Source organism: Rhinolophus ferrumequinum, chromosome 23 (assembly GCF_004115265.2).
Source record: "Rhinolophus ferrumequinum isolate MPI-CBG mRhiFer1 chromosome 23, mRhiFer1_v1.p, whole genome shotgun sequence".
Classification (NCBI taxonomy): Eukaryota; Metazoa; Chordata; class Mammalia; order Chiroptera; family Rhinolophidae; genus Rhinolophus; species Rhinolophus ferrumequinum.
Window position 1 is genome coordinate 40,412,344 of NC_046306.1, and position 12,038 is coordinate 40,424,381.

General features: G+C 37.8%; 1 protein-coding gene across 5 annotated transcripts in view; it reads left to right on the forward strand.

Moving 5' to 3' along the window:
• CFAP61 (cilia and flagella associated protein 61) overlaps window positions 1–12,038 on the forward strand; it is a 336,449-nt gene that overhangs the window by 249,297 nt on the left and 75,114 nt on the right. For all 5 annotated transcript variants that reach the window (XM_033094245.1, XM_033094247.1, XM_033094246.1 and 2 more), the window contains one exon: window positions 1,061–1,353. In XM_033094245.1, the coding sequence (XP_032950136.1) occupies window positions 1,061–1,353 (293 nt within the window). The remainder of the gene's footprint in view (window positions 1–1,060; window positions 1,354–12,038) is intronic.

Consider the following 12,038-nt stretch of genomic DNA (forward strand, 5'->3'; position numbering starts at 1 on the left):
GACGAGCCATTACACCTTTCAATTTTGGACTGAAAGAGATTTTTGCATAATTTAGTCAATCTAATTGAATAAATACACTTGTCATTTATTTTGCTTTGTAAAATTCCTTTTCATACTATTTTGTAAACAGGAGAAAAAAAAGTGAGATTCAGTGAATCTATCATTTTGTGGTAAATTGTTACAGCTTGCCTGAAAAGTGAGTCTATAGCAGTTTCTTCGTGAAAAGTTAAAAACGACAATTCAGTGTCAAAAATAGCATATAAATAGCATATAATACATTTCATTCGTTGATCTTTAAAATGATGAAATTTAGTAGAATAGCATATATAATTACTTCTGTAGTATTTTTTTAAGAAACAAATAGTATAGACTGCTACCATTAAAATGCTCTTTCACAGAGGAAGTCGTCCAAGATTACTTTGTGGTTTTATTTCTACTTACCAAAAGAATACCCTTTGATCCTTTTTGCTTGGTCATGACACAGTAAATTCTAAAAATCACAATTTGAATCTTTATAAAAATTAACCATTGAAAGCAGAATGTTCTAGTCTTTAGTTCTCAAAAAAGGAAAAATTTCCTTGGAATCAAGGAGGTTGAACATTTAAATATTAAAATATCCGTACCATCATGTACATGAATATTTTTTTACCATTGTCCTTTTCCTCACTTAGGAAGAACTTGTGTATATTGCAAAGTGTAGTAATTTTTTTTTCTGTAATAAGTGTGACAAAGAGGGAACAAAACAAAATAAAAGGTTTTCTTCTAGACAGTTTCATTTAGCATAATTTCAACTTTCAAATTATAGGAACATAAATGAATGTCCTACTTCTGAGTTAAAGGTACTTGACTATACTTTGTGGGATGTTTTGTGCCAGTTCTTTACTAAATTATCTTGGTCGCCGTTGCTAGGTAACACGTCTGGCTTCCTGCTGCTGAAAAAGGAGAGGGTTACAGGGAGCAATTCAGCATTATTAGCATTTGACTAATAAGGTTGTTGTTGTTGTTGTTGTTGTTTCACTAAGATTTAGCTGTAAATCTTAGCATTTTCCCCCTTTTCTAGGGAATGTCATTGTCTATGGGGATACAATTGACACTTACACCACAGTGGAGGTACTCTTAAACCTTGGCATGAAGGGCTCCTCCATCTACCTGGTGCAGCCCCCGCCCACCTCTACCATCACCTGTATCAACAACTACTCGGTGGAAAGTGCAGTGGAGGATGCACTCCGAGCAGCAGGGGTTACCATTTACCAGGAGGCGCTCCTGGCTCAGTGGAACGACGGCCAAAACCCAGACCCCATTCACAGCGCCAGCTTCACCACACCGACCAAGCCTTTTAAACTTCCATGCTCGGTAAGTAGGTGCTGTGAACCTCACTCGCTGTTGCTGGAGAGCAGTCACCTTCCAGGGACCTGGAGTCTGAAAGATGGTGGGTGGTGAATTTATAGTCACGATTTCAGGTTTTGTTTTCTAACTGTTCAGGTTATCTATCTATTGTTGAGTAACAAGCCACCCCAAACTTAGTGGCATAAAACAACAATCATTTATTATTATCTCTCCTGGTCCTGCGGTTTGACTGGGCTCAGCTGGGCAGTTCTCACTTGAGGTATCTCATGTGGTTGAAGTCAGACAATGGGTGGGGCTGGAATCATCTAGAAGGCATGTTCACACACATGTCTGGCTATTGATGCTAGATCAATTTCAGTTGATAAGAGTCACACAATTAAGTGCGCGAACTCATCCTAGAAAAAGTGCTACATACCTCATTGCTAGATATCAATACGGTCACCTTTGAAGTCCTCCCCTTGGGAAGCTGTGCACCAACACCAGAACCTAGTCCACCCTTCAAAGCAATTATGGAACTCTTTCTGGAAAGACCATCAGAGCTGTCATCGTATTACCCTTGATGTCCTGAATGTCATCAAAATGTCTTCCCTTCAATATTTCCTTTATCTTCAGGTAAAGAAAGAAGTTATTGGGGGCCAGATCAGGTGAGTAGGGAGAGTGTTTCAATACATTTATTTGTTTACTGGCTAAAAACTCCCTCACAGACAGTGCCGTGTGAGCTGTGCATTGTCGTGATGCAAGAGCCATGGCAAAAAGTTCAGGTCATCTAACTTTTTCATGCTGCCTTTTCAGCACTTCCAAATAGTAGACTTGGTTAAATGTTTAAACAGTTGGTACAAATTCATAATGAATAATCCCTCTGATATCAAAAAAGGTTGGCAACATTGTTGCAATAAGTTCTCGAACTTCATTGTCAGACCTCCTTTGTGCCACTATTTGTTGGGCCAGGAATTCAGGCATGCTCCAGATACTTTACAAAGACTATCTCATTCTTTACATTCTTTAAGTGCTTTTAAGTATCTTTCTGTCTCTGACTTTTAGAGCCAACTTGCTTGTTCTTCCTCTGCATTCCCGTAGTGGGTGGTGTTTTTATTTCCAGGATAGCACTGAGCACACTACAAGGTTGGAAAATTAAGTTCATGAACTCATCCTAGAAAACGTGCTACATACCTTATTGCTGAATATCACTATGGTCACCTTCGAAGTACTCCCCTTGGAAAGCTATGCACCAATGCCAGTGCCTAGTCCACCCTTCAAAGCAGTTTTGGAACTCTTTTTCTGGAATGGCCATCAGAGCTGTCATCGTATTACCCTTGATGTCCTGAATGTCATCAAAATGTCTTCCTTTCAATCTTTCCTTTATCTTCGGGTAAAGAAAGAAGACATTGGGGGCCTGATCAGGTGAGTAGGGAGGATGTTGCAATACAGTTATTTGTTCACTGGCTAAAAACTCCCTCACAGACAGTGCTGTGTGAGCTGGTGCGTTGTCGTGATGCAAGAGCCATGAATTATTGGCAAAAAGTTCAGGTTGTCTAACTTTTTCATGCAGCCTTTTCAGCACTTCCAAATAGTAAACTTGGTTAACTGTTTGTCCAGTTGGTACAAATTCATAATGAATAATCCCCCTGGTATCAAAAAAGGTCAGCAACATCATTGCAACAAGTTCACGAACTTAATTGTCAGACCTCATATTTTGTCCAGGACACGTATAAATGGTCCCTTCATGTGACTGGGCTTCCTCTTAGCAAGGTGCCTTGGTTCTAAGAGCAAGTGGAGAGAGAAAGAGGGAGGAACTGTATCACCTTTCTTGGCCTACCTAGCCAACCGGCATTACTTCTAGCACATTCTATTCACTAGAGGCAAGTCACTAAGGCTGGCCCATATTCAAGAGGAGGGAATTAGACCTTGCCTCTTATTCCCATATTTAAGGGGAGGGAATGTCTTCTCAGTGTTGAAGAGTGCCAACACTGAGAGCTTACCATGTCCCAGGCACAGTGCTGGAAGCTTGGAGAGCATTCTGTCACCTCCTCACAACAGCTCTGTAAAGGGAAGCATCCCTGTTTCACAGATGAGAACATCGTGGCTCCAGGTCAGTGATGTGTGGATCCCAACCTAGGTCAGCGGGCCCCTAAGTCTGTGCTGCTGTTAACCTCTTAAGATTCTGAAAACAGCAATAGTGAGTGTTTCTTCATGAAATAGAGACTTAGAACATATAGAGAGAGTATCTTCTGAAATTTTTTTTGGAGGGGGTATGTGTAGCAGCTCACCTTACAACCTGTATCCTCAGAGTTGCCAGTTCAGGAGATTAGCAGAGGCCAGCAGGGAGAGAGAGAGGGAAGGGGCCAGCCAATCTAATGAAGAGTCAGGAGATCCCTACTCAGAGGGGAGACCTGGACCAGTATGGATATTGGAGCTGCCTAAGTCAAGGATATATGATCGCAGTTGTGGTAAAGAATGCCAGCAACATCTACTGGGCAAACTGGTTGGGGTCAGTAGGTGGGAGTTTATAGCAATCCCTTACCTAGGAGAAGGGGATGGTCAACCTAAGGTCAGGGCTTCTCACCCAAATGCCCCTAAGGTGACCCTCGTCCCCCCAGAGTCTAGACAGGGGCTCAAAGCAAACCACTATCGCCATTTCTGTGGAATCTTTCATTTTATCCTGATAATCCATGGAAATTTTGGATTCTGCTCTTTAGTAATTCATTCATCCCACAAATATTTATTGAACACCTATTAGGTCTCAGGCTCTGTCCTAAGTATGAGGGACACAGCAGTGAAAAAGACAGAAAGCGTTCATCTTATTTTAATATAAAAGTGACATCATCTACAAAACACCTATTTAAGATAGAAAAAATCAAAATGTTTTCACCCAAATTTCCCCTCCTCCCCCAAAAATGACCGTCCTGGGAGATGTGTCAAGTTTATCCTAGGGAACCTCTGGAGGTGAACACATACCTCCTTTAGGAAGCAGAAGCCTGAGAAAACTTCTCCGAATATCCAGTTGAGTACAGGTTCTCTAGCAGCCCCCTCTGGCCTTTACTTCCCTGTTCAGATCAGAACTGGAATCATGGCAAAGACATTGCAAATACTCTCAACTGATCCAACACACCTTCCTGCTAAAACTTCATCGTAAAGCGATCAGGATTAGACATTGGCTGTCCGCCGTCAGGTCCAGTCTCCTTCTTCCCGTACTCCTCTCTGCACACCAAGGAATGGCCTCTGCAGAAGACATTTCCCAGTCTTGGCTGCTCTCTGACTTCCATCTGTGCTAACCCAACAGTAGGTACTGGCAGGGGTTTAGACATGGAAAGAGGGGAGAAGTCAGTGTATTTATCCCTCCGGCTGCTTGTGTTGGGCATCATCTCTCTTGGAACATTGAAAACTTTTGGTGAGGATGAGTATATTCATGATCTTTACTGTTTTGATGGTGTTACTGCTCAAATTATGTCTTCCATAAAGATCTTGGAGTCCTAACCCCCAGTACCAGCAAATATGAACTTATTTGGAAATAGGGTCTTTGCAGATGTAATCAAGTAAAGAGAAGGTCATACTGGATTAAGGTGCGCCTAAATCTAATGACTGGTGCCCTTATATGAAGGGAAAGATTTGATGACACAGAGGAGACACAAGACAAAGAAGGCCACACTTATTATGGTGGCGACAGAGCCTGGAGTGATGGTAGCTGCAAGTCATTGAAGGTGTGTTGGTTACGAGGCAAGGATCGCTGGAAACCACCAGAAGCTAAGAAGAGGCAGAGAAGAGATCTTCCCTAGAGCCTTAGAAGAGGGCATGGTCCTGACAACACTTTGATTTCAGACATCTAGTCTCCAGAACTGTGCGACAATAAATTCCTGCTGTTTTAAGCCTCCCAATTTGCGTTAGTTTGTTACAGCAGGCCTAGGAAACTGAAACAGACGGTGTCACAAGTATATGCACCTGTTAAAACTAGAATTTATATAACTGGCATTATACATTATACACTATTTTATGTTTGGAATCTTTCACTCAGCATAATGATACTGAGATTCATTTGAAACATACCATGTATCGTTAATAGTTCATTCCTTTTTATTGCTGAGTAGTATTCCACTGTATGGATACACCACAATTTGTTCATTCACTTGCTATGCACATTCTTGTACACATCTTTGTGGAAACATACAGATGGTGCAAAAAAATGTATACACATTTTAAGAAAGGAAAACTGTATTAAAATTGTAATACTCAATATATACCGATAACAAAAGATGAATACAAGTCATGTTTGACTCCTGCAGTTACAAGAGATGCTCAAAGTGGTTACCATCAGCGTCCAGACACTTCTAATTATGGCGAACTACTGCTTAAGCAACGTTGACCAAAGTGTCCACTTGTTCATATTTTTTTTTGTATCCCTGGTATATTTTCATTTCTCTTAGTCAATTACCTAAAGAATTGCCACGTCATACGGTAAGTGTATGTTTACCTTTTTAAGAAGCTGCCATATTGCTTTCCAAAGTGACTGTATCATTTAATGTTTCCACCAGCAATGTGTAAGGATTCAGTTCCATATTCTTCTTAGCACTTGGTTTGTCAGTCTTTCTAATTTTAGCCATTCTAGTGGATGTGATATGATGTGGGTATGACATCATTGTGTTTTTAATTTGATATTTGCTGATTAATGATGTCGGGCATCTTTTCATGTGCTTATTGACCATTGGTATACCTTCTTTTGTGTAGTAGACGAGCTATTATAACAGGGTTTTTTAAATTTTGTTTCCCACCTAATCATTGCTAGTATGTAAAATGCAATTGATTTTGTATATAAACATTGTAAACAGAAACATTGCTAAATTTACTTATTAGTTCTAGTAGTTGCTTCTTAGATATATAAACATACCATCTGCAAATGGGAACAGCTTTACTTCTGTCCAATATTTTTACTTTTTATTTCATTTACTTGCTTTATTCCACTGGCTAGGACCTCCAGTGCAATGTTGAATAAAAGTGGCAAAAGTGGACATCCTTACCTTGTTCCATATCTCAAAAGAAAACTTTCAGGCTTTCACCATTAAATATGAAGTTAACTGTGGAGTTTTTTCTTTGGTGCCTTTTACCAAATTGAGGAAGTTACTTTTCATTCCTAGTTTGTTCAGAAGATTTATCATGAATAACTGTTGAATTTTGTCAAGTGAATTTTGTACGTTTATTAAAAAGATTGTATTTTTATCTTCTTAATTCTATGGATAAGGTATATTTGATTTTCAAAATTCTCAGCCAGTCTTATGAGATCTGACAATTAAGTTCACGAACTCATCCTTGAAAAAGTGGTACACACCTCATTGCTGAATGTCAGTATGGTCACCTTCAAAGTACTCCCCTTGTGAAGCTGTGCATTGACACCAGCGCCTAGACCACCCTTCAAAGCAATTTTGGAACTCTTTCTGGAAAGACCATCAGAGCTGTCATTGTATTACCCTTGATGTCCTGAATGTCATCAAAATGTCTTCTTTTCAATATTTCCTTTATATTCGGGTAAAGAAAGAAGTTATTGAGGGCCAGATCAGGTGAGTAAGGAGGGTGTTCCAATACAGTTATTTGCTCACTGGCTAAAAGCTGCCTCACAGACAGTGCCATGTGATCTGATGCATTGTTGTGATGCGAGAGTTATGAATTGTTGGAGAAAAGTTCAGGTCGTTTTCTTCTAACTTTGTCACACAGGCTTTTCAGCACTTCCAAATAGTAAAGTTGGTTAACTATTTGTCCAGTTGGTACAAATTCATAAGGAATAATCCCTCTGATATCAAAAAAGGTTAGCAACATCATTTTCTGTCTTGATTTGGACTGACGGACTTTTTTGGTCGTGGAGAATTGGCTGACTTCCATTGTGCACTTTGACGCTTTGTTTTAGATCGTATTGGTAAACCCGTATTTCATCACCAATGATAATATGGCCCAAAACATCGTCTTGCCTCTCCAAAAGGTCTTGGAAAACTTCGATTCTCTTTGTTCATTAGAGGGCTCCTTCGGGACCATTTTTGTGTGTACCTTTCTCATGCTGAGATTTCCAGTTAAGATTTTCCTAACTGTTTCTCTATCAATGTTTACTTGGTCTGCTATGCTTCTCACAGTCAGCCGATGATTTTGATGCACAATTTGACAAATTTTTGCAATGCTTTCGTCAGTTCTGTTCATTACTGGCCACCCCCACCTCTCTTCATGAGCGCTGTGTTCTCTCCCCTCAGAAAAACATTTAATCCATTTGTACACTGCCGTTTTCTTCATGACATTATCTCCATAAACTTGGATTAACATGTTCCCGCTTTCACTTCCACTCTTACCAAGTTTAACAAGAAATATAATGGTTGTTCGTTGCTCTAATTCAAGCTCAGACATTCTGGAGACAGCACATAAAACACGCAACAACAATAATGAACGCCACTCAGCAAGATACCACCACATGTTAACACGAACACAGCTGTGACACACTAATATACCAAGGTTACCATGCATGGTGGCAAGTTTGCGAACTTAACTGGCAGAACTGGTACGTTTCTGGAATAAACCCTAGTCAGTCATGGTGTATTATCCTTCTATGTACTGTTTAATTTGATTTGCTAATATGTTTTAGGAACTTTTGAAACTATTTTGCAACAATATTCGTGAGGGATATTGATCTATAATTTTCTGTTTGTTTTTTTTAATGTTCTTGTAAGTGTTTGGTATTTGGGCCATGCTAGGCTCATAAAATAATTTAGACAGTGTTGCCTCCTCCTGTATTTTCTGAAAACGTTTGTGTAAGATAGGTACTATTTCTTCCTTGAAAATTTGATAAATAGTGAAACCATCTGGGCCTAGAGTTTATATTGTAGGAAGGTTAGTGGTAATGAACTCAATTTCTTTACTAGATATACGGCTATTCAGATTTTTTGCTTCTCCTTATGTCACTGTTGGTAAGTTGTATTTTTTAAGAAATGTGTCCACTTAATTTAAGTTGATCAAATTTATTGCCATTAACTTCTTCATATATTCATATATAATCTATTTGAAGTCCACGATCTATAGTAATAACCCCTCTTTCATTTCTTATATTGGTGAATTGTTCGCTCTCTCTCGCTCATTCTCTGTCTAGTTAGATATTTGTCAGTTCTATTGATTTTTTCATAGAACCAGCTTTTTAAGTTTGTTAATTTTCTCTGTTATCTGTCAGTTTTCTCTTTCATTGATTTCTGCTATTAATAGTTATTTTCTTTCTTCTGCTTGCCTTGGATTTACTTTGCCCTACTTTATATAGTTCCTTAAGAACCTTAGGTCATTGATTTATTTTAAGTATTTAAAGCTATAAGTTTTCTTCTATTTAAGCTGCATCCCATAAATTTTAATATATTGAATTTTCATTATCATTTAGTTCAAAATGTTTTCTAATCTCCCTTGTGATTTCTTCTTTGACTCTTAGATTATTTAAAAGTGTGTTATTCCGAGATATCATATTTTGTATTGACTCCTAATTTAATGCCATTGTGTTCAGAGACACATATTCTTTATGATTTCAATCTTTTAAGATTTACTCAAACTTGTTTTATGCCCCAGCACATAGATTATCTTTGTGGACATATAAAGAATATGTAGTCTGTGGTTTTGGGGTGTCGTGTTCTATAAATAACAGTTAGTTCAAAGAGGTTGATAATGACTTTTGAAAATTCTATGTCTTTACTGATATTTTTTGTCTAGTTCTATCAATTGCTCAAAGAGGGCTATCAAAAGCTCTCACTATTATTGTGGAAGTTTCTGTTTCTTCCTTTAATTCTGTTAATTTTTGCTTTATCTTTTTTTGATGGACTGTTATTAAGCACATGAGCAGTTATAATTTTTACAAGGCGCGATCAAAAGATACGGTGAATGTTTGAATTTAAAAAAATTATTACAATAAAAGACACATTGCCATTAATCCCCCTCAAAAGATTCCCCCTCACTTTGAACACACTTATCCCATCATTCTTGCCTCTTTCTGAAGCAGTTTTGGAAATCCTCTTTCGTGAGTGTCTTTACTTCATCCTCCATCGTGACAATGCTATGTGTCACACATCACTTCTGGTATATGACAATTTCTGTCAAATAAAAACATTACAGTCTGTCCTCATCCACCTTTTTCACTGGATCTGGTACCATGTGACTTCTGGCTCTTCCCCAAAGTCAAAATGACCAAAAAGGAAAACATTTTTAATCGATTCAGGACATCGAGGCAGTCACGGCAGTGCAACTAAAGACACTCACAAAAGAGGACTTCCAGAACTGCTTCAGAAAGTGGCAAGAATGATGGGATAAGTGTGTTCAAAGTGAGAGGGAGTATTTTGAGGGGGATTAATGGCAATGTGTCTTTTACTGTAATAAATTTTTTTATTTAAATATTCATTGTATTTTTTGATCACACCTCATATATCGTCTTCATGCATTTTGCCATTTAACATTATGAAATGTCCATATTTATCTTTGATAATGTCTCTGTATTAAAGTCCACTTTATTTGATATCCTTCTTATGTTTAGTGTTTGCATGGTGTATTTTTTCATCCACTTACTTTCTACTTACCTGTGTCTTTATATCTAAAATGTGTCTCTTGTAGGTATCATAAAGTAAAAATATTAGTATTTTTATTGCTGCATAAAAAATTAGCACAAACTTAGCAGCCCGAAACAATATCCATTTGTTAGCTCATAGTTCTGCAGGTCAGATGTCATGGTGTGGCTGGCTTCTCTGCTCAGGTAATCTCAAGGCTAAAATCAAGGTGTCTCCCAGGCTGCACTCTATCTGGAGCTCTGAGTTGTGGTAGAATTTAGTTTTTTGTACCTGAGGACTGAGGTCCCTGTCTCTTTGCTGGCTCAATGCTTACAGGCCATCCACATTCCTTGCCACATGGCTCCTTCCATCTTCAAGAGAGCAACAGAGAATCTCCATCATGTCAAATTTCCCTCACACTTTGAATCTCTTCTTCAGGAAAAGCCTGGTCCCTTTTTAAGGGCTTTTCTGAATAGGTCACATCCACTGAGCATAATCTCCCTTTCTTAAAGTCAGCTGTGCCTTATAACATCATCTAATCTAGTGATTACCTCATCATATTCACAGTTCACACCACACTCAAAAGGAGGGGTGGGAATCTTGGGGACCAGCTTAGAATTCCTCCTAACATATGCTTTTTTTTTCCTTTCTGATCATCTCTGCATCTTAATTGAAGTGTTTAGACCACTAATATTTAATGTAATTATTCATATGGTTAGATTCAGGTCTACCATTTTATTATTTGCTTACTGTTTGTATTTTCTACTTTTTGTTATTCTGTTCCCCCTTGCCTACTTTTAAAAAGTACAAGCTTTTTTTATATTCTATGTCAATTGGCTTTAGAGCTATATCTTATATTTTAGTGGTTGCTCTATGGATTACAATATACATCAGCAATCTATCGCACTCTAGTTAGAGTTAATATTGTACTATTTCACATAAAATATCAAAGCCTTGCAACCCTACAGGTCCCTTCTCCCCACTATTTGGACATCCTGTTTTGTTATAGTCATCATGTGTATATACCTACACATATTCAAAAACCAACAAGACAGTATTGTAATTTTTGTTTTAGACTGTTATATATATTTTAGACACTTAAGAAGAAAAATAGACTTTTATATTAACCCAGATATTTTCCAATTTTTATTGCTCTTTCTTCATTTCTGAAAGTCCAAGTTTCCCTCTGATTTAATTTCCTTTCAGCCTGAACAACTTTCTGTAGCATGTACAAATAATTGCAGATCTGCTGGCAACAGATTGCCTAGTTTTCCTCTATCTGAAAATATCTTTATTTTGGCCTTCATTATTGAATAATAGTTCCACTGGCTATAGAATCATGGGCTGGCAGGATTTTTGTTTTTTTCTTTCCTTTTTTAGCACTTTGAAGATGTTTCTTCATCTTCTGACAACCATGAGTTTTGATTTTAAAAATCTACAGTCATTCAAATTGTTCCCGTGTATGTAGGATGTCATTTTCCCCAGATGCTTTCAAGATTTTCTCTTTATCTTTGGTTTTCAGCAATTTCATGCTGTGGAGATTCTCAAAGTGTGGTTTGAGGTGTTTATGTCTCAAAGCATGGTTTTCTTGAATTTATCTTTTTTGGGGTTCATTGAGCTCCCTGAATCTATACATTTATGACTTTCACTAAATTTTAGCAAGTTTGTGGTCATTATTTCTTGCCTCATTCTTCTCTCCTTCTGGGACTCCAATTACATATTTGTTATACTTTTTTGTTGTTGTATCATGAAGTTCTAAGGCTCTGTCCATTTGTTCCAATCTCTTTTGTTCCTCTCTCTCTGTTCTTCAAATTGGGTAATTTCTATTGATATAGCTTCCAGTTCACTGACTCTTTTCTTTATAACCTCCATTCTTCTATCAGTGTATAAAGTGAGTACAGTTCACCCCCTTAAAAAAGCTGCAAAGATAAGGGAAATTACCCTCATGTTGGTCATTGCTCCGAGTTTTTATTGCCCTATACAATCTACCTGCTTTTAAATACTCATCAGAATCCTCAGGTAATAGTTTTGTATTTTGACATTATTACATATTATTATAACATATATAATATTATATTGTGCATTGTAATATTTTGTATTTTAATTATATCAATGACAGGATCAGTCTGAGGGGGTTATACCACCATACCAGAAGTA